The sequence below is a fragment of the Salmo salar genome, chromosome 26 (assembly GCF_965601325.2).
Source record: "Salmo salar chromosome 26, fSalSal1, whole genome shotgun sequence".
NCBI lineage: Eukaryota > Metazoa > Chordata > Actinopteri > Salmoniformes > Salmonidae > Salmo > Salmo salar.
Window position 1 is genome coordinate 11,829,036 of NC_138316.1, and position 19,888 is coordinate 11,848,923.

The 19,888-nt window shown below is 47.1% G+C and overlaps 1 protein-coding gene across 2 annotated transcripts in view; it reads left to right on the forward strand.

Annotated features, from left to right (window-relative positions):
• Window positions 1-19,888, forward strand: part of LOC106587167 (neural-cadherin) — a 213,223-nt gene that overhangs the window by 105,665 nt on the left and 87,670 nt on the right. For both annotated transcript variants that reach the window (XM_045708388.2, XM_082969408.1), the window contains exons 5-9: window positions 5,836-5,947; window positions 7,159-7,408; window positions 12,940-13,082; window positions 17,026-17,198; window positions 19,206-19,374. In XM_045708388.2, coding sequence (XP_045564344.2) covers window positions 5,836-5,947; window positions 7,159-7,408; window positions 12,940-13,082; window positions 17,026-17,198; window positions 19,206-19,374 — 847 coding nt within the window. The remainder of the gene's footprint in view (window positions 1-5,835; window positions 5,948-7,158; window positions 7,409-12,939; window positions 13,083-17,025; window positions 17,199-19,205; window positions 19,375-19,888) is intronic.

Sequence of the window (19,888 nt, forward strand, 5' to 3'; positions counted from 1 at the left end):
TCGATAAGAAACAATACTGTGCTGCCGTATTCATTGACCTGGCCAAAGCTTTTGACTCTGTTAATCACCACATCCTCATCGGCAGACTCAGTAGCCTTGGTTTCTCAAACGATTGCGTCGCCTGGTTCACCAACTACTTCTCTGACAGAGTTCAGTGTGTCAAATCGGAGGGCCTACTGTCTGGACCTCTGGCAGTCTCTATGGGGGTACCACAGGGTTCAATTCTTGGGCCAACTCTTTTCTCTGTATACATAAATGATGTCGCTCTTGCTGCTGGTGAATCTCTGATCCACCTCTACGCAGACGACACCATTCTGTACACTTCTGGCCCTTCTTTGGACACTGTGTTAACAACCCTCCAGACGAGCTTGAATGCCATTCAACTCTCCTTCCGTGGTCTCCAACTGCTCCTAAACACAAGTAAAACTAAATGCATGCTCTTCAACCGATCGCTGCCTGCACCTGCCCGCCTGTCCAGCATCACTTCTCTGGACGGTTCTAACTTAGAATTTGTGGACAACTACAAATACCTAGGTGTTTGGTTAGACTGTAAACTCTCCTTCCAGACTCACATCAATCATCTCCAATGCAAAGTGAAATCTCGAATTGGCTTCCTATTTCGCAACAAAGCATCCTTCACTCATGCTGCCAAACATACCCTCGTAAAACTGACCATCCTACCTATCCTCGACTTCGGCGATGTCATTTACAAAATAGCTTCCAATACCCTACTCAACAAGCTGGATGCAGTCTATCACAGTGCCATCCGTTTTGTCACCAAAGCCCCATATACTACCCACCACTGCGACCTGAACGCTCTCGTTGGCTGGCCTTCGCTTCATAATCGTCGCCAAACACATTGGCTCCAGGTCATCTACAAGACCCTGCTAGGTAAAGTCCCCCCTTATCTCCGCTCACTGGTCACCATAGCAGCACCCACCTGTAGCACGCGCTCCAGCAGGTATATCTCTCTGGTCACCCCTAAAGCCAACTCCTCCTTTGGTCGTCTCTCCTTCCAGTTCTCTGCTGCCAATGACTGGAACGAACTACAAAAATCTCTGAAACTGGAAACACTTATCTCCCTCACTAGCTTTAAGCACCAGCTGTCAGAGCAGCTCACAGATCACTGCACCTGTACATAGCCCATCTATAATTTAGCCCAAACTACTACCTCTTCCCCTACTGTATTTATTTATTTTATTTATTTTGCTCCTTTGCACCATATTATTTATATTTTATCTCTGAACTTTCTTCAAACTACAAATCTACCATTCCAGTGTTTTTCTTGCTATACTTTATTTACTTTTCCACCATGGCATTTTTTTTGCCTTTACCTCCCTTATCTCACATCATTTGCTCACATTGTATATAGTCTTATTTTTTTTATTTTTCTACTGCATCATTGATTGTATGTTGTTTTACTCCATGTGTAACTCTGTGTTTTTGTATGTTGTCGAACTGCTTTGCTTTATCTTGGCCAGGTCGCATTTGTAAATGAGAACTTGTTCTCAACTTGCCTACCTGGTTAAATAAAGGTGAAATAAATAAATAAATAAATACATTTAGTTTTAGCATTTGTGTGTGTATAAGAGAGAGAAAGAGAGAGAGGGGGGTGGTAAATCATTGAGAATCACTGGGTACATGGAACAGGGGAGATGGATAAATGGAATCTAAGACTGGAACAGGGACATAATAAGAGAGACATGATCTGTTATAATGTGGCTGTTTTTGAAAACCTTCCTGCAGTGTCCCACCTGCAAGTATTCTGCAACTGAAAGAGCCTGCATGGTGTGTGTGTGTGTGTGTGTGTGTGTGTGTGTGTGTGTGTGTGTGTGTGTGTGTGTGTGTGTGTGTGTGTGTGTGTGTGTGTGTGTGTGTGTGTGTGTGTGTGTGTGTGTGTATGGATGTGTGCATGCGCGCATGAGTGTGTGACTTTGCATGTGTGAGACTCAGAGGAGTCTGGTGGGAAGAGTGCAGTGTCCCACCTGCAAGTATTCTGCAACTGAAAGAGCCTGCATGGTGTGTGTGTGTGTGTGTGTGTGTGTGTGTGTGTGTGTGTGTGTGTGTGTGTGTGTGTGTGTGTGTGTGTGTGTGTGTGTGTGTGTGTGTGTGTGTACATGGATGTGTGCATGCGCGCATGAGTGTGTGACTTTGCATGTGTGAGACTCAGAGGAGTCTGGTGGGAAGAGTGCAGTGTCCCACCTGTAAGTATTCTGCAACTGAAAGAGAGTGTGTGTGTGTGTGTGTGTGTGTGTGTGTGTGTGTGTGTGTGTGTGTGTGTGTGTGTGTGTGTGTGTGTGTGTGTGTGTGTGTGTGTGTGTGTGTGTGTGTGTGTGTGTGTGTGTGTATGGGTCCAGGCTGGCCTTGGACCCTCTCTCTCGCTCTCTCTCTCACACACACACACACACACACACACACACACACACACACACACACACACACACACACACACACACACACACACACACACACACACACACACACACACACACACACACACACACACACACACACACAGACACAGAATGTAATGCCTCTCACAGGGTTCGCTAGGTTATCCTTCTGATTAGGAATATCAATTAATGGAGCTGCTAAGATGCTTGAACAGAGAGAACACATGGGCAACGGCTACATGAACAAAAATAATGGGAACATGTATGATGTTGGGTGGTCTAGTTTGTTGTCTCAGTGCTGGGGAGATATCCCAGCCTTCACTGCTAATTAAACATGGATGGGGGACGTGGGGGAGAGACTAGAGAATGGCTCCCAGTGTTTCTCTACTGTGGTGCCCCGCCTCAACATGAGCATCACGCCTAGTTAACGTCAGCAGAAAGACAGACATCTTCACTGCTCAGCCATCCACTGGTCTTCCCTGTCCTCAGGCACAACAGTAGAGCACAGAGCCAAACAAAATGTGGGAACAAACATGAGGGGGAGAGAGAAAAGACTGGCAGCTGCTCCTGAGATCTGTCTAATCCTGCGAGCTTTATATCCAGAAAGAGTCCTCAGTGAATGCCTGCTGCAGTAGAAGAGGGAGTGAGGGAGGGAGGGAGGGAGGGAGAGTAGGGAGGCTGGAGGGAGGTAGGGGGTGGGACGGAAAGATAGAGAGCAAGAGAGAGAGACGGACAGACAGACACAGAGAGAAAGGAAGAGAGAAGGAGGCTAGAGGAAGGGAGAGAGGGAGGGAGATTCTGAAGGGAGGGAGAGAGAGAGCTAGGCAGAGGCTGGAGGGAGGGGAAGGGAGGAGGGAGAGAGATACAGAGAGAGCCGGGAGGGAGGGAGATGTGTTGCTGCCCGTGCTCGTGCCCTGCTCCGACTGCCCATGTCCTGGCTTGTCCAACCCTTGCTGGCCTGCCCATGCCACAGGGCACAGCTGTTCAACGTTCATCACATACCTCCAAAAATGTACATCCAAACAGTCAAGCAGTCAAGCAGTCAAAGCTCCCGCCGAAGAGACTGAGTTGTGAAAAGGCCCTGAACTTTGAATCCGCTTTGTTAATTTGCAGGTAGATTCCAAGCGTTTCTCCTACTGCAGCAAATACTTTGTAGCACTGTTAGTTACCTAACCAGGCAGTGACCTGCCCAGCCTCTCCACAACATGCCGATGGGTCCTCAGCCTTATCAGAGCTGACTGGCTCTCACGTCAAATTCAGCCCTCTGTTTCATCACTGCACTGCCCAGCACAACCCTCTCTTTCTCCTTTTCCCTCTCTCTCCTCGCTAGCTGCCTCAGGGAGCTCACATTACTGTGCTTCTTCTAACAGAACAGTTGTGTGCTTTGGTACCGTAGTCGTGGCGTGTGTTAAAAGGGGGTCAGCTGATGTTCTTGTTGTTTTGTTCTTCAGAGAGTGTTCTGACTCTGACATCGGAAGAACGCTCCGAGTCTGACTGAGTGTTCTGCTCCTTAGCTGCAGGCTCTGGACTGGAAGAGAACAGCTGTTAATGCAGGCAGGCAGCTCTCCTTACCTCCCCTAATGAATAGTAGAGCAGAGCAGTGCTCTGGCCATGGGGCTGCCGTGTTCGCCCGGCAACACACTGTATTTCATGTCAGAGGTTCTCTCCTAGTAGTCACAGGAGGAAACCAAGGCTGCATTGTGTCTCACACTACAGGTCTCCGTCTGGTGTCTAGCTGGGTTATTAACCTCTCTGGGGTATGTGGGATGCTAGCGTAATAAATGTTTGTTTTGTTCGATAAAGTTCATCTTTATGTCCAAATACCTCCATTTTGTTCACGCGTTCAGTCGAGTAATCCAAATGCACTGTGCTCGCGCAGTAAGTTCAGACGAAAAGTCAAAAAAGTTATATTACAGTTCGTAGAAACATGTCAAACGATGTATAGAATCAATCTTTAGGATGTTTTTATCATAAATCTTCCATAATATTCCAACCGGACGATTCCTTTGTCTTCAGAAATGAAAAGGAACACACCTAACTCTCACGGGAGTGCGTGCAATTGAGCTCATGTCATTTTCTCAGTCATCTGATTCCAAGCGCTCTTATTCTCTCCCCATTCACAGTAGAAGCATGAAACAATGTTCTAAAGACTGTTGACATCTAGTGGAAGCCTTAGGAAGTGCAAAATGACCCCACAGACACTGTATAGTAGATAGGCAATCACTTGAAAAACTACAAACCTCAGATTTCCACACTTCCTGGTTGGATTTCTTCTCAGGTTTTTGCCTGCCATATGAGTTCTGTTATACTCACAGACATCATTCAAACAGTTTTAGAAACTTCAGAGTGTTTTCTATCCAAATCTACTAATAATATGCATATCGTACCTTCTGGGCCCGAGTAGCAGGCAGTTTACTACGGGCACGCTTTTCATCCGGACGTTAAAATACTGCCCCCTACCCAAGAGAGGTTAACGAGCCTGGGTAAGCAATCCTAGCCTCTATGTAAATCGGTGAAGTCTGCATCCCTCCGAGCCAGGATAGGGATGTAACTGCTTCTGACGGCAGATAACAAAGAACAGGCGCTTACAAACGCACACCTTTTGAGCACACCGCTAAGCGCTGACTGCATGGTGTAATGAGGGAGGGGAAAGGTGTGGATTTGGAGGATTATGTTCATTTTGTGTGATAATTTTTTTTTTCTCTCGCCGTGGCTGGTGTATCAGTGTGAATTACAGTGAGGAGGACGCTGTAATCCCCTGTTACCTCGCTGCTCCTCTTTCAGAGGAGAGGAAGGGCAGAGGAGGAGGAGGAGAAGGGGTGGAACGGGTAAGGAAATAGCAGCAGCAGAGCATCTCTTCTCTTTTTCATCTTTTTTTTCTCTTATTTTTCTGACCCTGTTGAACCTCTTGGGGGATTGCTTACCCAGTGCTGTGGAGTTTGGCTCTGACTGTTAGTAGTGAAAGGGCAATCTACTGAAAGCAGCTTTTCCTCTCCTGTGATAAACACCAGGGACGATTACTGGCTCTCTCCCCAGACTGGCCACAATCAGACACTTTCAGAAGCCCAGATATGAATGACTCTTGCTCCCTGGCACACCCCAAGCTCAAACCTTTCTGCCCTGCAATGTATTATACTTTACCTTCAACTATATTCACATTTTACTCAGTGTCTCTAGCTCACTTTCTCATCAGTTTAAATAGATTGTATTAGCTGAGCTGTTGAAAGCAATTCATGGTAAGACAGTTCATTAGGTTTAACAATTAATCTATCAAAGGCCTAAAGATAACTATCAAATTACCTGGAGGAGGAGAATAATTTACTCCCTCCCTCTCTCTCTCTCTCTCTCTCGCTCTCTCTCTCTCTCTCTGTCTCTCTCGCTCTCTCGCACGCTCTCCCTAAACTGAATCACGTATGAATCATTTTCTCTCCTAATTAAACAGGTGCGCGTGATCATCACCGACGAAAATGACTGTGTTCCTGAGTTCCTGCAGTCCATTTACAGCAAAGACAGTGTGCCGGAGACTGTAACCACGGCAACCTCTCTGCTACAAGGTGAGTGGAGCGATACACGTACGCTCTCTCTCACCCCCTCCACCCTGGATCACATCTATGAGAAAGTGTAAGCTTTCAATGAAATTTCAATGAAAGCTTCTTTTTTTGTATGCCCTGTGTGTTGGTCCGACGGTTCAAGGGGAAGAAGCCGAGATTAGGCTCTCGTTCCTGGGATTAGTGGGTTCCCGAACAGGAGGCTGTGATTGTGTCACAGAGAGAGAGAGAGAGAGAGAGAGAGAGAGAGAGAGAGAGAGAGACTTTACACGGGACATCCGGCTCCATTTTTAGGGCTAGCCCAGGCCACAGCGACAAGCCCTGGGATTGGCTGAAGTGGATCTGAAAGATTAGATATACATGGATTTAGGCATTTAGGCTGGTTTTAAAGCCGAAGTAGCAACATGGCAAACAGCGCCACACAGCATGTTTTATTCATCTATGTCTCCTACAGCTCGGTTCTGTGGTGAGGGCTGAGGAACCAGACCCTTGGAGGCTGTCAGTTAGCCCAACAATCCTTTTAGAGCCTCACTGGCTCAGTATCGATGGATATTCAAATGACCCTCATTGCTAAATCAGCAAGTGCATACTGAGGAAATTAAATATTGACTTTGATTTAAGAAGTCTTCCACAGTATATGGATATGTGTCATCAAGGATAATGCTCATATTTGACAGTGTTGTTGGTGACATTTAAATCCACCGAGCTAGGTTCCCGTGGATCGGTGGAGGCCGCTGAACGGCTCAGAATAATGATTCCTCTCCAGTCAGTACCACGAACCCGTCCTCCCCAATTAAGGTGCCACCAATCTCCTGTATCTTGGATGCTGTTGGTCTACATGATACAGTGAGGTAGAGAGTATACGGAATGCAATCTAAGGAGAATAGCAGAATGCAGTAGTTCACGGTGAAAAGGACTAGTTAGCGGAAAATATGCTGATCCCAGTCCCAGACACAGCCCTCTCTTTTAGCAAGGCAATCACTCTGACCGTAAACCTACTCCAGTATGTTTTCAACACAAAAAGAGACATTTGGGAAAATGCTATTCCCAACCTTCAATTTGATGCGATACAGAAATGTGTGAACATGCATGGAAAAACAATAGTAATTAAGACTAGGGTTACGTGTTGGACATATTAGTTCTGGTTAGATGATGTTGAAGGAAACAGAGAGATGTCTTTATCTAACCTCCCATCCCCTGTCTCTCCCTCACTCTAGTGTCTGCCAGTGACTGTGACTCGGACCTGAACGCTGAGTTGTCCTACTACACTCTGAGCCCGGACTTCAGCATTTCTCCCCACGGCACGATTTTCCCTGCAGGGCAGCTGGACTATGAGAGGCCCAACCACCTGTATGAGTTTGTGGTGATGGCTGTGGACAAGGGAGATGTGCCCCGGACAGGTACAGCCACTGTACGCATCCGCATGGCCAATGTCAACGATGAGGTCCCAGAGTTCTCCCAGCATGTGTGAGTACAGTACTGCTTCTCCTCTTCATCACTATTAATCATTAGTAAGAGCGTGGTTATCACAATCATCATCATGGCCATCATTGTCAACATCTAAGCAGAACGCCTATTTCATTATTTTTATTATTCATGTATCTCCCTTCTCTACTCATAATTTTCCTTCCACCCTGCCTGCTCTTCTTGTTGTTAACCCTCACCCGTTGCCTATTTGTCAGCCTAGGCCATGCCATTTCCCTTTCCTCCGCTCTGCACAGCTGCCTCCTCCCACAATCCAGTGCAGCTGTAGTTTCCAGAATTCCACATGGCTGCCAATTCCCCAAATCCCCTACAGCTGCCGCTGGTCTACAACCAAACCCCCTTCAAGACAAAACACACAACAACAACAAAAAGAAACAGAAACTGCGATTTAAACATCTCTATCTGTCCTGTTCCTCTTGGGCATGTTTCCTGCCCTGTATTAGCTCATCCGCACAGTCCTTTTTTTAAATGCCGCATTACCCTGCTGTTCCGGGCCGATCTGTTGTGATGCATTGAGCTGTTTTTTTTTCTCCCTCTGGCGTTGCTCTGGCCTGTGGCTCTTTTAATTGGACAATTTTCTGTCAGCTCGCTCTGCAAATTGGTGAGGCAGGTTCAATCAGCCATGCCTTTAGTTGTCGTGGAGAGAATAACGCCAGCGCCAGGGCAGTGTGTGTGTGTGTGTGTGTGTGTGTGTGTGTGTGTGTGTGTGTGTGTGTGTGTGTGTGTGTGTGTGTGTGTGTGTGTGTGTGTGTGTGTGTGTGTGTGTGTGTGCTGAAGTACACGTTTGTTTTTCAGAGAGAGATGAAGAGGTAGGGAATGAGTTGAGATGGAGTGATTGAGTCAGACAGAGTGAGAGAAAGAGCGAGAGACTAGGGGTATAGAGAGATGGAGAGGGAGAACCAACTGCCCACCAGGGATGTCTGTTTGAATCATTCAGAGGAACAGTGGCATGGACCCAGCGTGTGGGTGTGGCTGGATATGAATTGCTGATATGGATGCTCTATGTAAATGACTTAACGTTTAGTTGTTGGGATTAATGTTGTGGTGTGGGTAGGTAGATGGGGTTCTGTGTGCTGTAGTGGGAGGCTGTGTGTGGGTCTGTGTGCGGGGTTACGTGTGATGGGAGGCTGTGTGTGCGTCTGTGTGTGTGTGTTATGATGCTATTGCTGTGTGTCTCTGTTGGAAGAATTGATTTCCGGGTCAGCAGGACCATCACCAGTTTCCCCTCATGCTCTGTCCATTCTACGGAGATCTACAGTGAATTGTCATTGTTAGTCTACAGATATTCTCTAATGTATAAAACAAGGAAACAGGGAAGGGTGTCTGGTATTAATCGAGTTGCTTTGTGATGGCCGTCAGACTGTTATTTCTACTGGGCTCAATTGGATCAGCCAGTACCATTTGCGACTCGGTTCGCTCCCCCTTTGCTGTTCATCGCTATCAGACGAAAACCTCATCTCCAGAAACAAACTTTTCTTGAAATGAAAAAATAAAACACCATCATTTCCTATTAACGAACATACAACGAAACTGCAGAAGATATTTTGAATACCTTTTCGTGGGCCGAGGCTCATGAAATGTTCAGCGAATATTGAAGGGAGTCACTGCTTTCAATACATCAACAAAAAAAATGTATATATATTTTTAAAAAAGCCAGAAATAGAGTTATGAGGTTTTCATTGGAAAATGACGTGTTGCTGGTGAAATCGACAAAATGAGTCTTGTCACCCAGCCCAGTGTACACTAAGTAGATCATTACAGGGATTGTTTGCTGGCCGACAGTAACCTGAGTGATGAGTGAATTGGATAGGCAGAGAGCTATTTATACATGTATTCACAGAGCCCTGGCAATCTGTTGACATTACAGAAGATGGAGAGATGCTAATGAGCACAAACAACAAGCCAGTCTCGGTCCGGCGCTGTTTGTTTTCTCAGTCGTTAATATGTAATAGATGTTTTGGGTAAATTGGCTAATTATATTGCGGCTGATGTCAGTCATTGTGGAGGGAAATGGGGTTAAGGGTGACAGAGCGTCCGTGTCTCTGGTGTGGTAGAGGCGGGCTGGCTGGTTGGCTGACGGGAGGGAGGATGTAGGAAGACTCTGATGGAGCAGAAGCTGGAGTTTGGGTTGAAATGAGATCGATGGGGTAGATAATGAGCGGGAGAGCTGGCGCTGTGAGGGGAATGCACAACCACTGTCTGTCTGCCTGGGCAGGAGCCTGCCGCGTTCGCCGTTCACTCACTCACTGCCTCTCCCACAAAATGGCGGCCCCCGCCTGGGAGTTGTCAGTCAGTCCTGGGCCAAAGTCCAATGGCGACAGGTGAGAGAGGGACAGCAGCCTGAGTCGGTGCGCGACAACCTTTGAGCGGCGGAGGCAGGTGATGGAGAGGTGCTGTGGTGTGGGGGATCCTCTCTTTAGTCTTTAGAGAAAATGGAGCCTGTGAAAATACGGTCTTTGAGAGATGTGTTGTGTGTATGGGGGGGGGGGTGTACACGAGGGTGTCATCTCATCATGGGAAACGAAGGCTCTTTGGGGCTGGTGACAGATTAAAGGTCGCAGGTGTCTGTTGTGCCGTGGCGGTGGGTGTTGGAGCAGGCGGGTGGCATGGGGAGGGGTGAGGGGGTTGGGGGGGGGGGGCGTCTCCAAGCGGGGACATAAGTCACAAGCATGAAATGCCTGTCGGCACGACTCTGTTACCCATCAATCAGTTGTGTGGGAAAGGACCGGATGACGAGTACAACCGGTCCCCTCTCTCCATCTTTGTCACTCACTGGACACCCGTCCATCTTACTCTCTGCTTCCTTGTCACCGTCATTCTGTCCCTTTTTCTCCTCCCTTTCCCAAACCTCTCTCCATTTGTCAGACAACTGATTTGACATGATCACTGATCATTTTGAATGTATCATTGTAGTTGATAATCCTTTTTTGAGACGTTTTATCGTCTTCATTTGTTCTGCATAAGTTATCATAAGTTGTTGCTCCGTACAGTCATGCCTGCATGCCTATGAAATACAACTTGACAGGGCCCTAATCAAGTGAATGACAGGGCCCTAATCAATTCAAATCAAATGAAAGAAACTGGAACATTGGTTTCCATGGAAATAGAAAGTGCATAATGCTCTTGTGTAAACAATACATGACACATGAAAAGTTTGTTCCATTTCTGCCCGAAGAAATTCTATCTTGATTGGGTAATATACAGTAGATCTTCATTGTAGAGAAATTCTGAGCAGCTTCCATCTACTGGCACAGACGGAAAGGAACAAAGGAAATGTGTGAGTGCTTTTTACCTCTCCACCCAGCAAAATGATTCCTTTTCTACTGACTGAGGAGTGGAGGAGACGGGTAGCAGACAGACAGACAGACAAGACCGACAGGCTACAGACGGACTCCAGACAGACAGACAAGACCGACAGACCGACAGGTCGACTACAGACAGACACGACCGACCGACGGACGGACAGAGCACGCTGGCTCGGTAGAAGAGTCCCTCTCTGTCAGTCTGTCAGAGTGAGTCGCTCCTCTGTCTTGTTTCTGCGTCCACTAGCTCTGAGCGGAGTGGAGCGTGGGAGGAATGATGAGCGACAACATACTGTGCCCACATTGAGGCCCTGTTTGTCTTTCCGCTGTTAGACGTGCTCACATCCACGGGAACATTTCAATATAGATGAAGCGGGAGGGTGATTGGTGAAAGACAGATGGGAAGACCGTGAGGCTTATATCTCTCTGAGTGTGTGTGTGTGTGTGAATGTGTGTGTGTGTGTGTGTGAATGTGTTTGTTTTTGCGTCACTATGACTGTTTGCTTGAAATAAAATACAGTTCTTTATGTGTGTACAGTCTTATACAGCACGAGTGATTCTGAGAATGGGGGATGAGTAGGAGTCTGTGGGAGTGGGAGCATGGCCGTCTGTGTACCTTTATGCGTGTTCCTGTGTAGAGGAGAGTAAATCGATTTTTTTTTTCAGATCAGTGTAAAGGTCTGGAAGTGTTCTTTACGTTACAGGCCTGCTAGATTTAAAGGCCACAAACTGTACAGTATAGTTAGTTTACTGTGGGTATAAAATGAATCACATTTACTTAACAGCAGTAATGAACCATCTTCTATTCTGTCATTACTATCGGGAGCTTCTATCACATAGCCAGTCCTGAAGCCTGCTCTAGGGTCCCAGTCTAGGGGTCCCAATGGAATAGACTGAGAACAGACATAATTGCCCTCCATCGTGCACAATCCCTATTTCCTATATGGCTTTGTGTCTTCATTGTCATTTTGTGGACTATAATATACAGTATGCGCATAATCAGTGGCCTTGAGTGTCAGCCCTGAAACTGCAAGGTTGGGGGGGGTCATACCAAATACACACACAAAATGGGACCTGATGCCTCTCTGCTCGGCACTCAGCAATCAGGAGATGGATTGTGGGTAAGGCCTTATGACAGACTAGCGTGTTGTTTATGGGGTGTACTGTACTTGTACATCAAGCTGCCTCATGCTAGATAAACACGAGATAGGCTGCTACCCCTATTGGCTGTTCTGGCTCGGACAAGGCTTACTTACTGGTAACTTTTTTAATGTGCATGGATGACAGGAGTCCTCTCACGTGGCAATGCAGATGTCTGTGTTAGGATAAACATGGTTTGGTCTTTATGATTTTTATTTAGGTGACATGTACCGTATGTGCATTATGTGTAAATTGCCTTAAGCCTGCTTACAGATGGGCCGTGATAAACGGAAATTGAACCGCGTTGTTGTTGAACTGCATTGTTTGAATGGTTGACAAAAATGAACGATGCCCTTTGGTAAACCGTGCGCGGCGGGCCGCTCAAGACTTCAGCAAATTCATCTTTTGGCGCCTTCAGCGCCACTTACGGGACCGCCACGGCCACATGCAAAACTGCTCGTGTTTTGCCACCTGGCACCCTACTCCAGTTGAAGTCTATGAGCCCTTCGCCACTTACCGCGGCTCGTCTGTAATCGCCTTTATGTTTGGATCAACCAGGGGGAAAGAACGTGACTGGCAGTGTGAGATCAAGGTGTTCATGCATTATTTGTGTATTCTGTATTTGGCGTATCTACAGTATAAAGTAGGGGTTTGTTTGTGTGTTTGTATGACATGCTGGGCTTGGTTGATTCTCTCCAGAGTTCCTCACAACTCTGTCATCCAAGTCAGTCGTTCTTTCACACTCCACCCCAGCCACTTTGTGTTATCTCTCCACTGTGACAGGCTGCCAACAGCTGTTTACCGACTGCTATCTCCATAGAATTAGGAATTAGAACTCAGGTTGTCTCCACCTAGGCCAACATCAGACACTCAACCAATTCTGTTGTTACCCTCCCCAAAACAGCTTCATAATGCATTCATAAATCTGTTAGAAATGTTAAAGTGATTCAAATGTGACAAGTCTGCAGCCTGGTGTGTTATTCACTCATTTTCGCTCTCACACTCTGGATTGTCGCTGGGGAGACGCGAGGAGAGGTGTTGACTTTGGGATGTCTCTCTCTCTGTCAACAGCTACCGGACCTTCGTCTCGGAGGACGCCGGGCCTAACACACTGGTTGCCACGGTGCTTGCCAAGGACCCCGACGGCGATGGAATCACCTACAAAATCACAACGGGCAACGACGAGGGCAACTTTGTTATCGACAGCCAGAAAGGTGAGACATATTGTTTACTCCCCTCCCTTCCTCTTCCTCAGTGAGTCCTGCTGCTCTCCCTCTTCCCCATCCCTTCTTGTAGATAGTACACTAGATCGGTGAAAGGAATTGTCACGAGATACAATTTAGCTGTTGTTTATTTTTAGCGCGGCTGATTTTGTCATTGCAGATGTCATCAAAAGGTTTGCTCCAATGTCCCGCCTTTAGTCCACCAAGGAATCAATTTGAAATCGAAAAATGTGTGTGTTATAAAGGCCTAAACTAATTTCATAGCCCTCCCACCCTGGCTAAATTGCACCATTGAATCTGCATATCACATTAAAGGGTAATAAAATTACTTTGACAAATTCAATTACTCTGGAACGTCAAGGTGCAATTTCCTTTGTTCATTTCCACTGATAGTAACTGTCAGCAGAAAGGGGATATTTCTCAACCATATAAAGAAATAAAAGCCATATAACCCTGACTGGTACACAAAACAAATAAACTGCTATTCATCCATGTCACTTCAATTGCTTTAAAAGGCTGTAGAAGCACTCTTCTAAAACGACTGTTCTCACACACGTGGGTGGCATTTTGTTCTGCGTTGTGCTTTCGCCTCTAGCATGCATATCGAATGTGTAACTATTATACATGTTAAAATGTTATCATGCACATCCATGGAGCCCCTATGATAGGCTTCAAGATCCTTATTGTTTACAGTCGTGTAACTGTTAGACCGGTCTGACTTGGCATCAGTGTATACATCCTGCAGCTACTGTAGGACACGTTTACACACTATTATTGGACCCTATTATCTCTTACGCTCACCTATGGAGCTGCCTGGGCTCACTAGAGGGGTTTAACCCTTGTATTACTCACATCGTTAAACTGATGATTTACTTAAAAAATATATATTTCAAACTATTCCTCACACCTTCTTATTTAGTTCAAATCCTTCACGGTTCATACCCATATACCGTAGCACTCATTAGTTTAGGAGGTGAAGAACATATTCCGCACGCACGCACACACAAACACACACACACACACACACACACACAGGCCCCACCCACATCTCATCACTCTCTCTCCCTTTTAGAGATCAAAGTATTTTATTACTTCTTCTCCACGGATCGTCAAATCTCCTCCACTTTCGCGAAATGTCCTCAATCATTCACGGGAGATATTTTTTTCTCGGGGACAGATGGGCTGTTTTAATTTGACTGTAACTCAGCGTAGAATATGTTTCCTGAGATTTAATACCGTTTCAAGAATTCAAACAGCAAAGTCAATAAGATGATCACCCTCTTTTTGTATTAAAGACATAAATACGAAGCTTCCATTCTCAGCACGGGGGGGGGGGGGGTATTTACAGAGACGACGGGCGAAATGTTTACTCCGATAAACAGGTAGATCATGTCTACGGTTAATGGGAACGACCCTTCTCCTTTTTCCTTTTTATCGCGTCGTTGGTTGTCTGTGAAGAGCCCATATTGAAGAAGTGTTCTAATTCATCTGCAGGCTGATAAAGAAATCCCCATTGGTGTAGGAGTCGTAATGGTTCATCATGCTGTCCTCCCTCAGTGCCACTAGTTTAGTGGGAGTTTTGCCGTGCTTGTGATGTGAGGTTTATATAACTCCCCCCCCCCCCCCATTGATTCGCCCCATACTTCACCCCTTTCTCCGTAGGGGACGTACGTAGTCGTTCCTCCCTCAGTCTCTCTGCCTTTCATGGATCCATCCCGCTGTTTTGGGGCCAGACGATGATTAGAGTTGGCGTTGAGAGAGGGGCATCGGCTCCCCGTCCCTCCCCCCTGCCAACCCCCTCCCCTCCATCATACGAAGCGACGTGTGCTCAGTGGTCCCTGGAGAAACATCTTCTCCATCTTTGGTGTGTGATGATATGTGCTGGCCGAGTCTCACCGGCCATGTTTAGCAGGGTGAGCAAGGGCTGTGACGCACACCGCTGTATGCCTCGGCCTGCCTGACCCAGCACGGTCACACACTCTCACACACACACACACACACACACAAACGCGCGCACACTCACACACACACGTGCTTGGACACGCACACACACACACACACACACACATACATGTCTACAAGCACACACACATACACATTCTTTGACACACACCCATGCGCACAAACATCAATTCCATCCCCCACGTACCGAGGGGACACAGACTATATGCTTTTTTTCTTAGAACGTTTTAAAATCTATTTTTCGTTCTATGTCTCAACTCTGGATGACCCTTTTTCGGAGCAGGCTTTGAAGTCATGTCGAGATGTTTATGTCATCTTAAGACATTCTCCTCCTGATAGATACTGATGTACGGTAGGCCTCGCAGGCAGTTGTTTGTTCAATTTGTCACATTCTTCCACAGTGTATTGGTTTGATGTTCCTGAGTGTACACCCAGGTGTGTGCATTCACTGGGTGTGTGTTCGTGCGTGGCTATGTGTGAATACTACCCCATGTGGCACGCATGTGCAACATAATTCTGTGTGTGTGCGAAGCCGTTCTCTCCCTGGGTTGCTGGGAGTATGTGACATGTCCTCCTGAGGCTACACGCTCTCCTTCAACAGGCTCTTTCTTTATAGGACCAGCTCCCTGGCCTGTGGTGCAGCTAGTCTGTCTCTTATAGGACCAGCTCCCTGGCCTGTGGTGCAGCTAGTCTGTCTCTTATAGGACCAGCTCCCTGGCCTGTGGTGCAGCTAGTCTGTCTCTTATAGGACCAGCTCCCTGGCCTGTGGTGCAGCTAGTCTGTCTCTTATAGGACCAGCTCCCTGGCCTGTGGTACTGCTAGTCCAGGCCATCCACCCTGGTGAAACCAGTCATTCTGACAAACTCTCCCAGGCAGCCTCCTCCATGGCAGTCAGTGGCCCATCCCCACCACACATGTCCTGCCCCTGCCCCCACGCTGTCACATCATATTATAATTGATTACATTTCCCTCTTGACACGGCCGTGCTACAGTAGCGCTCGTACCACGCCTCATTTCGTAGACGGGATGTCTCCTGATTCCCTATGGCTGGTTGTTGTATGGCCCTCAGCATCTCACCCCTCATCTCCCCCTCCACTCTCCCCCTCCTCTCCCCCTCCACTCTCCCCCTCCTCTCTCCCTCCTCTCACCCCTCCTCTCCCCTGACACTCAGTGTCTTTCATGTCACCCTGTTAGGCAGAGATAGACAGACCATACTGGTCTCTAAAGAGCAACACCGTTAGGGTGTAATATGATTCCATCCAACGCAGACCCTGTGAAAGCCATGGAAATGTTTACAGCACCCAGTGCATTTCCAACGGTTGCATCTGTGCCTGTTTGAGTCTTAGAAGATAAGACAGAATGTATTAAGTGTGTCTGCAACCCACACACACGGTTAGCAAACACCAAGGGCCTGATGAATGCAACATCAAAAAAAAAAAGCATTCGGGAAGAGAGAGGGGGAGAGAGAGGGATGGAAATCTGACGCCCACATTAGGGTTACGGCCAATTGGAAGTGAAGAAAAAGTCACCAAGGCACCGAGGGGAGAGGACGGTCACCGCGGAGGTGAGACGAACCTCAGTCACACGGACAACAGACATACGCCGTCCTTTGTTGTTTTAGGCACCACCGAAGGTGGGATTGACAACTGCCTTTGTTGGATGCAGTCACACGCTGGCCAAGTGTCAAAGACACTGGGAGAGATGTTGAGGAAGAGAGCGACACGGCTGTTCTACACACCAGATGTGTCAGTCACGAAGAAAGGAGCACAAGCAGACCCTCCGGGGTTGAATTCAGTTCATGCTGTTTCATATACAGTAAAAGGGAAAACCAAGGGCACAATGTGTCCAAAGCGGATAGAACAGCATGTTCTCGCTTTTGCTGCCCCATATAAGTCAGTCAGGAGACCTTGCGAACGCAGAGGTTCACTCGTTCATGGTGAGGTCATAACTTGTCACTGATTGGTTGTTGCAGGTCTGATCCGGCTGCGCTCCAGCCCACCTCCCAGACTCCAGGGGGTAGAGTACGTCCTGAACGTCACAGCGACCGATGACAACACCTCTGGCGGCCCCCAGGCCCTCTCGTCCACCGCCCAGGTCATCGTCGGCGTGGACGACATCAACAACAACAAACCTGTCTTTGAGAAGGTAAGCTTCGGTTCTCATTGTCACGGTTCTGATATCTGTTTGGCTCTGACCACACTCATTACAGCTCATTGTGTTTCCCAGCCTCTGTCTCTCAGCCTTTACTATGGCTGAGAGACAGAGTTCTGAGATGAGTATCAGTACTCTCCTGTTGACTTCCAGACCTTCTCAAAGTACTCTCCTGTTGACTTCCGGACCTTAGTCTTTCTCTCTCCTTCCAAATCGCTCTCGTTTCTCGGTTTCTCTTATCTGTTTATTGCAGCTCCCTCTCTCTCTCTCTCTCTCTCTCTCTCTCTATCGCCTCTATTTATTACCTCTCCATCTCCTTCCTCCAGAGGTGTGATTAGCCGGCCGACCCACTCTATTTCTAGATCATCTAAGGGTTTTTAATGAAGTGTTTGAAAGATATGCCGAATCATCACAGCCCTACCTGTTTTCTGCCGATGTTTCAATTTTAAATTACATGAGTTTTGCATTTGAGATATTTGGAGCTAATTGTGCCTCGCACAGTAACGCTAGATAACTCCCCGTAGTCCTGGGAGCATTTTGTACGTGTGCGTGTTTCACATGTTAGGCTGCAAGATCAGCTTCAACCTTTTCATGTGCTCTCACACAGCTCCCTCAGGACTCCCTCGTGCTTTGTTTTTTTGAATTGTTGTAGTTTCTATTTATCTGCGCTAACATGCTCAAACTATAGTTGAACTGAGGTGCGGACAAGACTTTTCCACAAAAGGGGGAAAAAAGTCCAAAGAGTAAAAGTCCAAAGAGAAAGTATTTCAAAAATAAAACACAGCTGGATCACTTTGCCTGTGTGCTCAGTTTTTTCCTCCTCTGTGCAGGCAGCAAACAGCAGGCGGAGAGAAGAGAGAAAGATGCTTTTATGTGGTTTTGTGCCCTTGGCCCTCCTGCTCCTGTGTGTTTGGCTGAGGTTCAGGCAGTTCCTGTGGATTTGTGAGCATCAGCTACTCAGCGACTCCTAAGAGAAGGGCCCCTCCTGGGCCCTTGGGTTGTCTGTGAGAGTGCCATGTCCTGAAGCTTCCTAAGAGGGGGGTAAATGCGGCTGGAGAGGGAGAGGGGGGAAAGGGGGCACCGTTTGAGTTTGAGATCCACCACAGCTCCTCTCATCCCTGACTGGGACTCGCTTGGTGACACCTGACCTCTGAAACACACATTGAATTTGGGCCTAGAAAGACTTTGACTAATGGTTAGAGGAAGGGGTGGCAGAGGAGAGGGAGGAGAGGGAGAGGAGGGTGGAAGATGAGCTCCCTTGTCATTAATTAGATGTCAGAAGTAAGCATCAAAGACGAGCTGCTGAATTGATCTGGGAACTTTTTTTCTTATTTTTTTTGAAACGCTGTCTGTCTGAGGCGCGCCAAAATGAGCCATCTGATGATGGCAGAGAGACGGGATTTGGAAGATTTGACTGTTTTCCCTTCACACACACCGAGCAAGCGCTCAGATGACGATGAGGATAGAAGGAAGGTGTGTGGGCGTCGGAGCACATCCGAATTATCCAGGCTTACTCCGTATCTCTGTGGATCTGCTTCGATGGAATTGATTCAAGGCCGCTTTAATTATAAAACACAGATGAATCTCTACAGAGCAAAACATAGAGGGATTAATGAGAGACAGTTCCTTCCTCAAACCTCTCCTCCCCCCCTCTCTCTCTCTCTACTTCTTCACTTCTCCTTTTCTATAACTCCTTTCAATGATTCACTCCTATCTCTCCGCCCTCGTTCCACTGTCCTTCTCCCTTTTTCCCTTCTCTTTGACTATTTCATAACTGTCTCCCTCCCTTTCATTCCCTTCCACACATGTCCTTAATATACTGAATGACCTTTTTCTTTCATTTCCTCCCCTTCTATGCATCCTAATTTCTCTGCCTCTGTCATTTGGTAACTGGCATTCCTCCATTGCCCATCTTCTTCTCTCTCTCTCTCTCTCGCTCTCTCTATCTCACTTTCTCCCTCTATCCCACTATCTCTGTCCCTCTCCCCCTTTCCCCCTCAGTGCCAGCAGTACCGGGAGCGGACCACGGTGCTGGAGAACCAGCATGCGGGAACGTTCGTCCTCCAGGTCCACGCCGTGGATGCAGACGAGGGCTCTAATGGGAGAGTCACCTATGGATTCATGCACAAAGACAGCACTGTGCCTGCCTTCAGTATCCACCCAGACACAGGTACGGTACAGTCCAACTTTACTGTTTGGTTGTGTAGCCTAGTAGCATCCCCATAGTGTTTATGTCATCTGGTACTGAAAGGGTTGAGTCTCTGCAGCTCTCGCTGGTGTTTCTCAGTCTCCCTCTCTTTCGATGGTCTCTTTCTCTTTCTCTCTATCTCTCTCTCTCCTCCTCCTCTCTGGATTGCTTTGGGAACTGCCTTGAAGTATTTCATGAATTCCAAAGTTCAATCTAATTCACTTTAATGACACCCTTTCAAAATGTGCCAGCACTCAAAAGGGGAAGAAAAGACAGCATTTAAAAAATGTTCACAAGCCCTCTTTTAAAAATGAATTGCTTCATGAAATGTAACTGTTCAGTGGACATCAATCATTAACCTTTTATAGGAGAGAGAAAGGGGTGAAAGGAGAGGGATTGGATTTGCATGAACTGTGAGGAATCCTCAGAATGGCTTTGATTGAATTCAAGTGCAATTTCCAAAAAACACCAAACATTTGATTATAAACTTTAATAG